We start from the raw sequence: 16766 nt of genomic DNA, 5'->3' as shown, positions 1-16766 counted from the left end.
CCACCCTGCAGCAGTCAGGTGATGTGGAGACCAAATACTTCAACGGTCCAATCAGGGCTACATGCTGTAATCTTGATGGACACAACTTTGAAGTTTGTTTATGCTGCTCATGTTGGGCATGAGAGTAAAGATGATCTAGTCACTACTTCATCTGTACTAACAATATCTCCAAAGGAGAGCCCACGGGAACTCAATCAATGCCAACAAAGAAATTATTTAAATAATAATTATTATCCGAATATGTCAATGAGTTGCTCAAGCCTCACATGACACTTGTTGGTGTGAAGCAGACATCAAAATTGGACATATCACAAACACACACACACACACACACACACACACACGAGACCTAGACGTAAACAAGCTCAAAGCAGAAGGAAAATCAGCATCAGACAAGACTAATTATTTGGCTTATGCTCTGATCTTTTCTTATCGTATAACTGATTATCGCGTTCCTCAATTTCTTTGTTCTTCTTACTTCATCCCCTGAACTTTAATCCTAGAGAATCCAGGCTTTTATCTTATCGCTCAATAGTGCACATAGACAGTAGTATGGTAAACAGTGCAGAATGACGACTTTCTTTGCTTCAAAACATCTTGCATCTTAACATCATGTCATAGTTGTTAAATTGTCTACTTCTCATCATACTAAACCATTTTATAATGAACCAACTAAACCCTCTAAGCCTCAACAAGTACACATCATTTGCCTCCAAAGTCTCCATCCAAACCTCACAAAAATGATCAATAGTCCAACCACTAAATAAAACATTTCTAACAAACGTTTCAACTTCAGAAAAGCTTTAGCAGGAAGTAAACCAACCTTTCATTCAGTCTTAACCAATTTATTAACACCAACCTGACAACGCAGAACTTTTACAAGAACTATACTGTATGGCCAATGGCCTTTGGTGCTTCATAGCTCTGAGCAAAGCAGGTCCTAACAGGATGTTTTCGAAGAAGCAAGGTGATGTCGCGTTCAGAGACAATGTCCTTTAAGAGGAGGATACAGGGCGTTTCCTGTACTCTAAATATCATTAGGTGAAACCAAATCAGCTCTACAGCTCTAGCATATTATAGCAACAGATATTTATATTTTGTATACAAAAAGGTTGCAATAGTGTACTGTATGTATCTTAGCATTACATTTCTCTTTTTTTATTGAAACAAACAAGACTTGCTGAGCAGATCAGCAGTCTCTGCAGTACATTGGGTCATTAGGCCAGGCATCCTGCTAAATCTGATGGATTGCCTTTTTATTGGAAACAGACTATCACTCTGCCAACGTGCTGTATTTCAGCTAAGTTTCATTTATTCTTGCTCTAGCACTGGAACCTTCAACAAAATAAAAGAATGGAGCTCAGCCATCAATAAAATCTGTATTGAACACAGTTGCTGTGACAAAATTAACAGGTACCAGCAAACCCTATATGTACACAAAAGGTTTGCACACAAATCAGGCAGAGGGCGCTGTCCTTCCAAAACAAAGTTTCAAAGTTTATGGCAGATGGTGGAGCTGAAATGCATGTTTAATAAAAGAACATCACCATTTTTAGTTCAGATTGTAGAGAGGCTGCTGACAAGCCTGGTTTTGTTCAATGATATCACATAAATACAACAATCAGTAGAACGAAAGAAAAAACTACATAAATTATTAAATGAATGCTCCTGTAGTGGAGAAAAACCAAACATAACTAAATCTGAATATTGTGTTGCCTACCATTGTATCTCTGTTCTACAACTCTTAAAACAATAGTCTGTCTATGCTGCCCTTCCCCCTCATTTCTGCTCTCCTGAACCTCAACTTATCAGGAGAGGCGCCTTGCTGACCCCCAACATGCAACACCCAGCCCCCACTCCAACAGGGACAGGCTAACGGAGGGGTAACATGTCCTGGATATGAGAGGTGGAATGCATGTGTGGAGAGGAGATGTTGGAGGAAGGCAGGGGGGTGATAAGCCTGCTGGGTGGAGAGGGAGGGGGAGAGAGAGAGAGTGGGATGGATGCATGGAGCGAGGGAGGAGGGAGGGAAGGAGAGACAGCACTGTGGTCTGTGGGGGGTAAAAAGAGGAGGGCAGACAGACGCAAGTTTGACATACTTAAGACAAAGAGCACAGCTATTGTGAGTTGAGTCCTTTTCAGCCTCTGAAGAGGCACGATCTCTGCGTTACTACTTCATACAAACGGCACAGGAATTTGATGTTGCATGTGGAAAAGAAAACAGACAGTGGGACCTAATCAGCTTCACTGACAAGTCTGGATAGTGGAGAGAAGAAGCAGCAGCAGCAGGAGAGCAGAGCTGCAGGAAGCCAACATACCACCACTGAATAGATAAGGCTTTAGGAGGAACCTCCAAAAACACACCAAACACTCTTTCTACTAAACGCAAGAAAAGAGGAGAAACAAATCACTCCTAGAGAGGCGACTTAGTGTGTGGGGAGACCGCACTGAATTGTTCTTGAGGAAGAGAGACAAACAGCAACAACCTGGAGGACCAACAGCTCCACCTAGCCCCACAGCACAACGTGAGTACAAGCTGCATCTCTCACACACGTAGATTAAGACTGCACCGCTGGGACGTCTTCATACTACTGTTACCAGTGAAAAGCTACAAAACATGAATTCATTACTGCTGCTGCTTTGTCCCAGACAATAGAATAATAGGATGATAGAACAATAGAAAAGCCATGCATACTACGAAGACTTTTGAATCAATCAAAAAGATGTATTAGGTGATTACATGCCACTATGAGTAAGCTACATTAACTTTGTTACACAATATTCCCAGATTTTCACAAATCATCACCAAGACATGACGTGGTGGGATTCAAATAAATGCTATTCAAACAACTAGAACAAGCAGAAGAGTCACACACATGAGTTCATGCAGTGCCCGTCCAAAAAACTTTAAAATCAATCAACGATTCACACCTTTGTGCCGTGCGGAAGCAATATCCGGAAGCTCAGGTCGATCTGACTAAAACTCAGATAGATATGCGCGAGACACACACACACACACACACACACACACACACACACACACACACACACACACACACACACACACACACACACACACACACACACACACACACACACACACACACACACACACACACACACACACACACAGACAGACGTTTCTTGCTTTATAGATAGATAAGGAGGACTGTGGGTAAAATGGGTGGAGGGCAAAATGTATTTTCAGTAAGGGGCACAATGCATCGTCTCTCACACATGTGTCTGCGCATACACACTTTCCTGTCGGTCTTTCCTGTGTGATCCTTAACCTTAAAAACACCACTTGGGACAACAATGGGAGACAGACGTGGAAAATAAACAACGCTAAAGCAGCCAGGACAGCATTGTAAATAAATACCGTCCTCCACTGTTATTTCTGATATTCAACTTCAAGTGAACTTTTAATAAATACCCAAACATAACGAAAAGGAGTGTTTCTGCTCAGAGAAATGATGTTATGGCCGTCATGCTACGATCAAGCTGATTGAAAGACACTGAACAACTCTCATTATTAGCTACCGGAACGGGCCCTGCTTAACAGCTTTTGTGGTTCACACACGTAATGCCTTTATGTAATTCTATTATAATATGACCAGTCACAGACCACCTTCAAAAAAGGTTCATCTGTTCGGCCACATACTATAGCAAAGGATTGTCGCACTATAGAGCATCCTGGTCTTGAAGATGAACAAAAAGTGATACCAAAGATTAATTTACAAGTATGCCAAAGCTACTCAAGCAGTAACAATACTGGACATACATTTACTATTCAATATAACAATTATTCATGGATGCCCCCAAGGGACCAGTAATGATTAGTAGATAGCATATGTAACAGCACCTATCATCGGTTTGTCATGTTGGCTCAAAGGAAAGATCGACAGGTTGACTGGGATTTTCCCCATTGCTGAAGTGTTTTTTTGGCAACTGACCGGGCCCCGTTTCTCACACGTCCTGTCTAGCTGGTGCATCTCTATCTCCTGAGCTTCAAGAAGTGAGGATATCCTGTACCAGACACAGCTGCGTACCACATCAAATCTGTCCTTACACACACAATGCATGCAAACTGAAGGATCTTACATAGAGGGCATGGCCTCAGAATTTACACAGAAAAGTTGGAAAGACAAGTTAAACTACAACAGTTTTGCTAAAAATCATATATTAAACATTTAAGGCTCATGAGGCCATGATGACCCACCTGTCTTAACATTTGATACTGGATTCTAGGCCGAGACAAAAGCTAATAATGCTAGAGCATGACTGATTAATCGACCAGACGATTTAATCGGACGATTATAGCGAATCTCAGAATAATCGGCATAACACAAAAATTGGATTATTTATTTTTCTTTCTTTTTTTTTTTAAATCAAGCCATCGTGTTTAGTGAAATACATTGCTGCCCTGCAGGTAGCCTAAACATATAGCATTAAGGCTTTAGCCTATTTACAGCAGCAGCTGCAGGTGTGTCGTGATACATTGGATCAATTTACACTACATTGACAGTTCCCCCTGCAACCAATAGCAGAGGCTTTGGTCATCTCTTGACTGTTAATGACTTGCAGTAAGATAACATGCTTGATGTCTGAGTTTATGATGTCACTTTAGGCATATTTTTAACATTAATTTATTTTAGACAATGCATATCACAATAAGATAAAATGTTCCTGCACACATTTTTGACACCAAAATATGTATTGAAACTAATTACTTTTTTTAATAATGATATATAATACTATTTATATAACTATATTTAAGGTTTCAAAAAGGTATTTTTTTCAAAAAAGATTTTCTGCCTATAACCGGAATCAATTGGTCAAGCCCTAATGCTATATAAGCCTCTATTTTTTTCCCACTAACACAAACATTCTTTAATAAGGATCAGGACGGATGTACATGACATTTGAATGATATATCATACGTTTGAATAACTACATTTAAAGTACTAAGGGGGAGAAAATTCAATATGAAATGTTTTTAATCTAAAGAAAACGTGTTTGCAACTGAACTTCTGTCTAATACTATCTCTACTAAAGGTGCTGTAAGCGGAATGGTTCTTTAGCTAACTTCCTGTCAGTTACTGCAGTTAGCAGTCCCCTCGCTCGTCCCTACGACACCACATTAGTGCACTGCGGTCTTCAAGCAGCAAGTTATCTAGCATCATCTCAGATCCATAAGTGTGATAAAACATGATAAAAACCATCAAAACAGACATTGGGAAGGATTTGTACCTGCTCCGCCATTGTAGGCGCATACACATTCACCCATCTGTTGCTCTGGCGTGCACTGGCAGTGAGACCATGGAGTTTGTATATTATATATGAGTGAGACGAGTGTCGGTTTGTAGCGTTCTCTCTTCTGATTGGATAAAAATTTCCGGATACTACAATAACTTTATTTGCCGATTACATGCAAAGCAGCTGACTGAGAGATCGGCTTTATGAAACGCGCACATTATGTAAGTGATCACTGTATTAATAAAGAGCGATTTAACACTTATATTAACATAAATAAACCGCTTACTTCACCTTAACCCATACACATCATAACATGTATTTACACAAGTGCACGTGTAGACAACTCCCACTTGTCCACAAACAGACTCTGATGCTAGTTAACCTTCATCTCTCCATCACACAAACTACGTATAGCAATTACAGGCCTCTTTCCTTCTGGCCAATCATCTCTCTGATAACCATCACCTCACAGACGGCATCACACAAGCCAAGCTTCCTGACAGATAACACCTCTCACCTCTTAGTGAACCCACAGTCACTAAGCCTGCTAGGGAGTGGAATTTGATTTTTTTTATTGAATTTCAGGGAGGAGGCATTTCAGACCAAACTCTGGGGGTTTAGTTACATTATGAGTCTTGTCACCTATGGCACCTGTCTACTGTACTCATCCAGTCTCTTACAATGCATTACCTACACATCTAGTCTCCAAATATACTATTCTGGGCTGTTTCAAAACATCTGCAATGCCAAATGCAATTCTATCCCCTCTGAAATTGAAATGTCAATCCCACACCACTAATAGGTGTATTTCTCTGCCCACAGATCTCTATGAGTATGAATGGTACTCTGGAGAAGGGGGCCCACCATCAGGCCTTGGACCTGTCTGAGGAGCTGCCGCCTCATCACCACCACCACCACCACAATGTCAACCAGCACCTTCACCACTCCAACTCTCTGGCCTCCACCACTGCAGTGGGTGGAGGCAGAGAGACCCCGTCCCGTGTGGTGGTACCTCCTCCATACTCTGCAGCAGACAGTGACTCTCCTCTGGAGCTGAGAGGCTCTCTGGACTGCTGGGCCTGCTCCGTGCTGGTCACCGCTCAGAACCTCATCATCGCCACCATCAACGCCTGCCTGGCCGGACTGGTCTTTGGCACCGTGCTGACACCGGCCATAGTCATGGTGGTGTTTGGCTTCCTCTGCCACTCTACAGTAAGACAGGGGGGAGACAGGGGGGGGGGGGGAGAATGAGTGTGAGGATGAAGTGCAGTGAGAAGTCACACTATAGCTGGCTAAGTGCTTTCTCAGGAGCTTTTAGCCAGAGTTATTCACTTATTTTGATAATGTCTTTCCAGGATATCCAGGATTACCATTTATTCTGTGGCAGAATGTATTAAAACATGAGCACAAGGATATTGACCGCAAACTGCTGCTCAGAAATCTGTTGTACTGCTGAATGGTTTTAATTGGACACAATTTAAGATTTCTATAGTAAATTATCAGGCCCATTATTCAATACACAATATTGGCAAACCTTAGTTTTTTAGCAGTAAAGGTAATTCATCTTCAACATGTGAAACCGATGCATTGTGCCTTCGCGTGAGAATGTGTTTTAGGAAAGAAAAATGTTTACACTAACATTTGCCACGTTTAGAATCTTTTTTATGAAACATCTAAAAGACCTAATCTCATAACTTTGATCCAAAAGTTTGAAATAGTTGTGCCTGGGGCTTAGGGTGGGGTTTGGCTCCGGCTGCGTCAGTGATGAGAGCTTTTATAATCAGATAAGTCTGAGGTTCTCTCAGATGTTGAGGAGATGGTGAACTGTAGGAGTCCAGGGAGCCAGATGTCACAGCGCAAAAGCTAAATACTGCTATGTAGATATGTAGATGCTATGTAGATAGTTTGTGATTAAAGAACGCTTGGGAACAGAAACAATATAAATAAGAAAACGTGTGACTAAAACAAATCCACCTACTTGACCCATTACTCAGAAAGCATTATGTAGGGCAACCCCAAAAAGGCATCATGGTTCGTAGGCTTTTAATGCATACCAACGGCATTTCTTTGGGCCGACGTCCGACGACCTGCTTAATGGCCGGAGAGAGCAGGATTCTCTCTGTTCTCTGCTCTCTCACAATAAGACCTCATGTGACAGCAGCTTATGGGATTAGCAAGGACCTGGGAGGACGGAGAGAGAGGGGGAGGAATCAAAAGAAAAAGAAGGGGTTAGAAGAAAAGTAGAAAAAAAGGCAGGTGGGAAATATTTAGGGTTTTACCATTTGAGCTGAAACCCTTGAGTAAACTTTCAAAATATCTAAGGGAACTCTGCAATAGTCATCCAGAAACACACCCAACTGAATCCTTTTACAATTTAAAAAAGGGCTTTCTCTGTGAAAACTGGCTCAGATGTGGAGCCGTAGAAGAGGCCTCACAGAGTAAAAACAAACATGGGCATACTTGTCTTATCGGTTACAACTCGAACCCTCAAAGCTCCCCTGCACCCCCCTTTACCCTCCCACGATGTACGGGACTTTAAACCATCTCTCTCTCATTTCTTCCCAAACTCCCTCCTTTCTAAATATTTAGCTTTCCCTCTTCAGCAGGGATTTCTTTCATGCTGTAACTCTATCTCTATCTATCAGGATAGCATCATATTGTTATGCAAAGAATCCAACTACAAAGATCAGGACATAACAAATGGCAGTCTTTTCAAGTAATACACCTTTTATATTATATTACATAACTACAATTTTTTTTCTAAAAACATTGATGAATCAGAGCATAAATTTGATCTAAATGGTGCTTCATTTTAATGACGAATGCTAATCTAAGATACGACTGTTACGACTGTCAGAATGCCCTCTTACTGTAATAAATACTCCTTCCCCCCGTTAGGGGTTACTCCTCCAGTCATGCAATCCTGTTTTTCTCTCTGCACTTACCTCATGATCTCTCATATTCACTTCATCCTTCATGGGTTGATAAGGATGATTCAGGCCTGCAGTCTATCCATTCCTCTCCCACACTCAAATCCTGACCCTTTTCATCTCCCACTCTCTACCTCTTGTAATTGCTTAGCAACAACTACAAATGCATTGACAATACAGTATTCAGTGATCAGATATGCTAATGATGGTTAATAGTAGTTTATACCAACTCCAAAAAGTTTGATCTAATGTATGAAATTGTGTGGGCTACAGGTGTTATTCATGTGTGTGTGAAAGAAGGGCCACAACTACCAACTGCTGTCTAGCCTCACATTATACATACCACACAGAGCAGGTCATCTGCTGTCCTTATCTATTCTTCCCTGCACTTCACACAAGAAATCACTGATCCACTATTCTATAGAATGTACAAATTCAACTCAAACAGGGCTCCAGAGTAAGCCTGTTTAAGGCGCACATGTGCCTATATATCTGTGGAGTGCGCCTAGATATTTTCACTCGTTGCACCAGTCCACCTGAAACTTCTCACGTCATATTAAATGTAATATTAATTAATTAATATTACGTATCTGAGTGCTGCGATATTAATCTAATCACAATCGCGATGTGAGCTAGTGCAATTACATAACCTCACAAATAGCTGCGATTGTGATTTATTGTAAATATATGTGTGTGCGTGTCTATAAACGTTCCAACCACTCCTCTCGTCTTTTTGGTAGCGCCCCTCGGCTCCTCTGACAGTGTGTGTGTATGTCGGGGTATGTGTATCTACGTGCGCAGCTACACGGCGTGCAGCCATGGGCCTATTATGTTGACACTGAATTGTGGCAGAAAACAAACGCAACGTCTGCTGTTTGGGGATATTAAGGATTCAGGTACGGCAACGTTGAACGGAGAGAAGTGCTGTTTAAAACTTGGAAAGCTGAAGTCACTACGTCATGTGGCGACCGGTGGCAACACACCCAGTCTACCAACACATGAGACAGCTCATAACACAACACATAAGAGTGAAGTTTACAAAGATGCCACACAAATCCTGCTGCACTAATTGGGTGCACCCAAAATATATGCTGGTGCACGTAGATGAAAAAGTTAGGTGCACTGGTGCAACCAATTAAAAAGTTAGTCAGGAGCCCTGTCAAAGTAGTGAATTAAATAAAATTATACTTCTGTGCAACAAATGTATCCCTATTTAAAATGTTTGATTTGAATATTCAATGTAATTGCAGTCGATATACAGGAAGAGTATAAAAAGGCAGTCTCCATCCTGCTGCATATTTTGTGAAGGGATGAATAAATGAATGAATAGTTTCACTGTTACATAACCACCGCCTGTATACTGCCCAAGTGTATTTGAGTAAGACAACACAGTCACTGCCAGCTGCAGGCACAGCTGCTCCTCGTCTGCCCATGACCTTTGACCCTACTCTAAAAGCAAAGCTTTCTCCAAGTCATAGTAAACACCATAACACATTCAGATAACAAGACACAGGATCATGACCGGAGGGACGCCAGTTTGATACACAGACCAGTAGAACAGAGTCTGACTGGGGAAAGAGTATTTCTTAACTTCAGCTATTAGCAGAGCCCTTGAGCCCTTGATATCAACTCATCAAATAATGTGTGAAATGTAAAAAGGTTGAATGACAAACTCACCTCTACAACAACCTGCTGCCTCCATGTCTTCTGACTGAACTTTTTCCTCTGGTTCCAGGTGCGGCCTCATGGGGCGACCCCACACTGCTCTGACCTGCTGACTGACGGAGGCTGTGTGGCTCTGCTGGTGGTGGGCTTCCTGTTGGTCACTCCTCTGCTGGTGCTGGCTCTGGCTGCATACTGCCGTCTGGCCCGACACCTGCAGCTGGGCCTGTGCTTCATCCCGTACAGCCGGGCCGTCTACAAGAACCTTCCAGCCAGCCGGCACCGCGGCCTGGGCACGGGCTGCTGTGGAGGGAAAGATGGAGCCGATGGCAGTGGGAAAGGAAAGGTCTGGGTGTGAGAGGGAGAGTGGGATTGAGTCAGACCATTAGATGAATATGTAAGGAACTGAACAAGAGTTAACGGCAGTGCATGTAAGGAAAAGCAAAGTGGGGAGGGGAGGAGCGTGTAAATGGAAATTACAATAGCAGCTGAATATTCTGGAATATGCCCTGTTGTACATACTGACTTGTGCCGTACTCCCCATGACTTTACTGAGAGCAACATCACTTAAAGTTCAGGACTAGAACATTTTGTTAGTTGATATAATTCGGCTGGGCATGTTGACTGTTACTGAAATGAAGACCAACTTGTAACAAACTAACCATTTACAACATGGTTTTAAGTATTGAGCAGAGGGCCGAGTACACACATAGCATGTTTTTTCGTAGCAAAATTACAAGGAAACATGCCCAGTTCAAACGCATTAGTTTATGTATACAATCATAAAAAAATAAGCAAGCATGACACTTAAATGCAAATTATTTTAGTTAAAAAAAAACTTAAAAAAGTGACTATGTAAATACCCTTTCATTAAAATAATTATTGACAGCCTTTCCAATACTTGTATCGTATCACATCTATGTTAAAATAAAAATATGTCTGATGTAGTTGAATATAAAGTTGTTACAAACTATGATCATGTTATTTCATTTTTATAAATAAAACGTTTGGAAACAGTCTTTCTGTCCTGTATTATCATGGGGTAAGATGGGTTGAGCCTCCTCCAACGAAGAAAGGACTACGTTAGATTGTTACAGTTAAAGACAGAATAAACTGGCCTAGGTATCAGCCAATACCAATGTGAATGTGCACACAGTTTAACACACATTCAAGTGACACCAGAGCTGTTCCCTGAGAAATTCCCCTGAGAAATCAGCTATAAAAACTGTGGAAGGCATAACATTCATATAGCTAAAGCCAAGCTTGTGTCTCCCCCACGTGGAGAAAGAGTGGAACGACACAAAGATTGCTCTCATGTATGATTATTGATAATATAACATGACATTTTGGCTGATACCAAATTGCATTAGTCTGAGATGAATACAAGTAAACTATAGGCCTATTGTAATTTCTATTTGTAGACATGCACAGGTTGCATATGTCATGCTGTGAAATTTTAGCAAAAACCTTTTTGCTACTCATAGTGATTGATCTGAATTTAAAGGCCAGAGAAGGTAAATGTGTTCAGTAATTTGAATAAACAAGATGTAAAATGTTAAGTTTTGTGCAGTAGATAAACATTTTGTTTGCTTTCCTGTTAGGTATTCCCAACATGAGAGATTCATTTTGATAGCCATATTACTTTAAAGTTGTATCCATCATGGGATCTACGCATCTACCACATTAAATGGAGATGCAAACTGCATCTATCTGCACTATCTATAAACATTACTGTAAAAGTAGAAATAACTCACTTCCCCTAATTCCACCAAATGGGTGACATTTGCATGTTGCAACTCTTCCAAATTAAACTTTAGATTTATTATTTTTTCAAAGCTGAATCTCATAAGACATATATTTAAAGGTGAAGAAAGCGGTTTATTTATATTAATATAAGTGTTTAATCACTCTTTATTCATACAGTAACCACTTACACGATATGCGCGTTTCATAAAGCCAATCTCTTAGTCAGCTGCTCTGCATGTAATAAGCAATTAGACTTTATATAGTATCCCGAAATTTAATCTAATCACAAGAGAGAACGCTACAAACCGACACCCGTCCGCACCCGTCACTCATGGTCTCACTGCCTGTGCACGCCAGAGCGACACATGGGTGAATGTTTATGCGCCTACAATGGCGGAGCAGGTAAACATCCTTCCCAATGTTTGTTTTGATGGTTTTTATCATGTTTTATCACACTTATGGATCTGAGATGATGCTAGATAACTCGCTGCTTGAAGACCGCAGTGCATTAATGTGATGACGTAGGGACGAGCGAGGGGACTGCTAACTGCAGTAACTGACAGGAAGTTAGCTAAAAGAACCATCCCGCTTACAGCTCCTTTAACCATTCAAAACATATATTGGTCAGTCTCAGGAAATTATATTTAATTTTTAACTAGGTTTATGATATATATAATGTATAAAAGTAACAGGACTGAAAGAAACAGGACTGAGTTTTTTAACATAGAATTGGCATAAGCATGCTTATACACTCAGCACATTCTGGTGATTTATCAAAAAGTATTATTTTAAAAATAAAGAAATACAATTAGATAAATAATTTAGGTGACAGGAATGAACGTTATAATGTACCCAGTCAACTATTGTTACAATATCATCAAATATATTGAAAATAAAAGGGGGGAACCTACTTTTGGTCTTCCCATGACCTTTCAGAAGAGCTAAAGTGCTCATATTCCAGTTTAGCAAGGACTTTTGGTAATGTTGCAAAGATTTTAGAGCGTTAAAGGTGAAGTATAAGTGTTAAATCGCCCTTTATTCATCATACAGTGATCACTTTCATAGTGTGCGCGTTTCATAAAGCCGATTTCTCAGTCAGCTGCTTTGCATGTAATCGGCTAATAAACTTTTCGGGGGATCCCGAAATTAATATCCAATCACAAGAGAGAACGCTACAAACCGACACCTGTCTCACTCATTATTATGGTCTCACTGCCGGTGCACGCCAGAGTGACAGATGGGTCAATGTTTATGCGCCTACAATGGCGGAGCAGGTAAAAATCCTTTCCCTTTGATGGTTTTTATCATGTTTTTATCACACTTATGGATCTGAGATGATGCTAGATAACTCGCTGCTTGAACTGACAGGAAGTTAGCTAAAATAACCATTCGCTTACAGCACCTTTAAATGTGTTAGGGGTAACAGGACTGAGTGTAAACCTGGGGACACGACTAAAATGTGTATTTTAACTAAACTATTATGGATTTCTGATGATAACATTTGCATTGAAGCATATATTGGACATAGAATTACGCAGCAGTGCAAACATATTAACATTTCTGAAGATTTTTTTAAATGATAGTTCATAGTAAAGTGTTGACAGGTTAAAAATGCTATTTTTCAGTGTAAACTGTAGTTTTTATCAGTTATAAAATACATATCTTAAATTCACAATCAGGTCAATGTGGAAGAGACATTGCTTTAAAAAATCAATGTATGTTATATTTAATTTTCATGCTAATTTATACTTTTAAAGACTTGGGGACAGAAATGTCACAAATTCGGAATGGCGAATTCGACGATATTGGCCCAGTACACTCCATTGTAACCATACAAGACTTCCGCTTGAGATATAGAAGAGTAATTTACTTTCATCAAGCAATCAGGGGAGAGCGCGAACGCAGTCCCCCACTATCATAAATTATGCAGTCGAGATTCCCACATTTGGGGAATTCGGACAGGTCAACCAAACCAGCAGTGCAATGGTTTGGCCTCGCCGACGGAGAACCACCTCCATGATCATGGTGTCTCCCCTGCCAGGTAAGTATAAGCCACAGTTATTAGCTGTGAAGGTCTTATTCAGCTGCATACGAGTTTAACTGACGGTATCACAGAAATAATAAGCGATACACTTTTAGGTAGAAAATACAGATAACAGTATTAAACTCAAGCAACTGTCGTATTACAGTACATTATAACGCAAAGTTAATATAACCATAGATATATATGAATATAACAACATTTAACTTCACTTGGTTAGTATTATTACAGTTTCCCATCATGCTTTGCCGCTAGTAGGCTATATAAAATGCCGCTACGTGCATAGATATATAGAACACGTGTATGCCAACTTCCGGAAATATTTGCGCTCAATAAAGTAGGCCTACTGCCGATATTTCATTTCATTTCATTTAACTTTTATTTATCCTCGAGAGACCAATTGAGGGGTGACCCTCATAGATAGTATAAATATAATATTCTTCTATAAAAGTCTCACTTGTTATAAATGTTGTCATATCATAAACAAATGGTTTAATAACAATTTGGGGTTTCGTTTTTAGCTTTGGTTTCATTCGGCGACTACGGGGCCTGACTCTGATAAATAGGCTAGCTTACAGTGTCGACGTGATAGGCTATTTCCAGAAGGAGACGCAGGAATAAATCAGAATGATGCGTATGTGACCATAGATAGTAGGCCTATATTAAAAATGTAGTAGTTTATTCCAACAACAGGCCAACATTTCTTATTATTGTCCTAATTTAATTCAGGCTGCTGAGCCTGTGTGAGCATACTGCTACAGATGAAAAAAATAAAATAAATCTGCAACGAAAACAAAACAGGGAAAAAAGTGATTATACCAACTCGATAATCATACATAATACGCTCTGGCGCCATCTGGTGGGCAATTAATTTAGCTACATTCTTAGGCTTCTTGTCAATAGGCCTAGGCTACTGTTGGGGCCTACTACTTTGTCATTTTAACTCAAAATAACTATTAACCTATTATTGACTAAAATATGTGTTTGAATGACATTTCAAGGAATTTCAGTAAGCCACAATATTAAAGAAATATAAAAGTGTTTTTTTTTCCGGACAGCAAACTCACCTGGGATGAAGACAGTTGAGTACCGACATGCGCCATTGATGTCATAACAACTCGTGCGCTGAACTCCAAAAGTCTCCGAGTCACTTCAAAGTAATTCCTCCAGCAGTTAACGGTTTAGTCCACACACTACATGATATAGTTGTATATTTAGGCCAACTATTAAGACAATTTATGTTGAGCAAATGTATATCGATAATGACATGCAGAGTAGTCATGTTAAAAGGTCTTAGGGTGTATTCACACATGCCGTGTTTAGTTCGGTTGAAACGAACTCAGGTGCACTTCTGCCTTCGGTGCGCATCTTTCAGGCAGGTGTGAATACAGCAATCGCACTCGGGGGCGGACCAAACAAGCGGACCGAGACCCAGCTGAAGAGGTGGTCTCGATGCGCTTCAAAACGAACTCTGCTGCAGTTCGTTTGTGGTGTGAATTTGGCCGGACTCGATCCGACCCAATTGCAGGAAGCACTGCGCCTTTGATTTCTTTTCTTTTCTTTTTTTTCTTTAATCGCCATCAGCTTCACATTATGGGAAAGTGTTGTTGTCGCCGTTGTTAGGAAGATTAGTTGTGGTTTGACCTGGAGCCCCGAGCGAAAATATTACAGTTGATAATGACGCGTACATGCTGATATGTTCAGCGATCAGATGGAGAGGGGAGCGTCTCCCGCACAGTGCCAACAGGTTCACGCTGCGCTTTGCATGAAGTGTGTGTTTTTATTTTTCTTCCCAACGTGACCGTCAATACTGTCCCTGTGTCAGTTTGGAACTGAACTGCGCCGAACTGACACCCAGCTGATACACTGCTTAATCAGCTGTGTGTCACCTTGAGCCTATTCTTCTCTCGAGCCGCGCGTCCAACAGCAAAAATACAGTAGGCTATACATTATGTTTCACATCGTAGGCTACAAGCCACATAACGTGGCATTGACATAGGGCTACATATTATAACCATATGAAACAACAATAATTAGATTTTCTTCTTCTTTATTTATAGGCTAGATGTAGGCCTTTTTATTATTTTTAACCCCGTATTATATCAATGATATATTTCGCAGTTTTTACTTCGTTCTTCCTGCTTCTCTCCACCCCAGAATGTCTGTCCAATGAATGAATGACCTCTGATCACGTGTGGTTTTGCTTCGTAATGCTGGTTCACTTGCAAAAGGGGCAATATGAAAGTGGACCACACCAAACAAAAAAAATCTAAACTCTATTTGGTCTGGACCAAAGCAAGTGAACTAACGGACTTTCCATGTGTGAATACACCCTTAATTAGCTCACCTGGTACACATGCGCCGTTTCGAAAGTATGCAAATGAACCGGAACTAGATGAATAACATGATGCCAATTGTATATTAAAAAAAGTATAATTTCCTAAAACTAAAACCTACGTGCTGTCTATAAATTATACTTAGTTAAATAGCCTGGTTAAAAATTAACGATATAATCATAAAAAGATAAACAGTAGGCTCAAAATACCATTTTCTTTAAAGAAAAAATAAATTAGCATTAACGATAATCTAATTGGATTGGACAAAAACATTTATATGACAAAACATAAAAATGGAAGACCTCAACAACGTTAAATGATAGAGGTTAACAACCAGCCTTAATATCAACATATTTTGTTCTAATTTTGAATAAATTAGATAAACTTTTTCATACAGTTGGCCTAGTTTTTCTTACACACTTTAACCTTGCCTGAGATATGTTTTAGTAAACCATAATATGACTGGTGCTTCTGTATGTAGGCCTATCAGCGTCACAACTCTTTGTCAATCTCAGAGGGATAACACTAGAAAGACTTTCTTACTGCAGAACCTAGAGCAAGGCTTCAAGGGCGAATGTCACGAATTCATGAAAGATGACAAGATCAAAATACAGACACTTAAAACTGACCTCTTGAAGGCCAGATCAGTCACACTGCCGATACACGTTCTGCTTCCTAATCGTTTGCTGCATGTTGATCCTGGTAATTAGCTGTTAAGCCTCTCTGATGGAGGGAGGTCAAGAGGAGAAGGAAAACCAGAACAGGCGGGATTCAGTACACAGCCATTCACCACCA

General features: G+C 40.3%; 1 protein-coding gene across 1 annotated transcript; it reads left to right on the top strand.

The window, feature by feature from the left end:
* Nucleotides 1-6084: 6084 nt before the first annotated feature.
* Nucleotides 6085-10206, top strand: tmem88b (transmembrane protein 88 b; the record flags this gene model as incomplete). Its single annotated transcript, XM_080051921.1, has 2 exons — nucleotides 6085-6468; nucleotides 9922-10206. 2 exons carry the CDS (start codon nucleotides 6085-6087, stop codon nucleotides 10204-10206), a joined length of 669 nt encoding a protein of 222 aa, XP_079908047.1.
* Nucleotides 10207-16766: the final 6560 nt, after the last annotated feature.

This window comes from Ammodytes marinus (assembly GCF_949987685.1).
Source record: "Ammodytes marinus genome assembly, chromosome: 23".
Classification (NCBI taxonomy): Eukaryota; Metazoa; Chordata; class Actinopteri; order Uranoscopiformes; family Ammodytidae; genus Ammodytes; species Ammodytes marinus.
The sequence above is the reverse complement of the archived record's forward strand: the minus strand, read 5'-3'. Positions and strand labels throughout refer to the sequence as shown.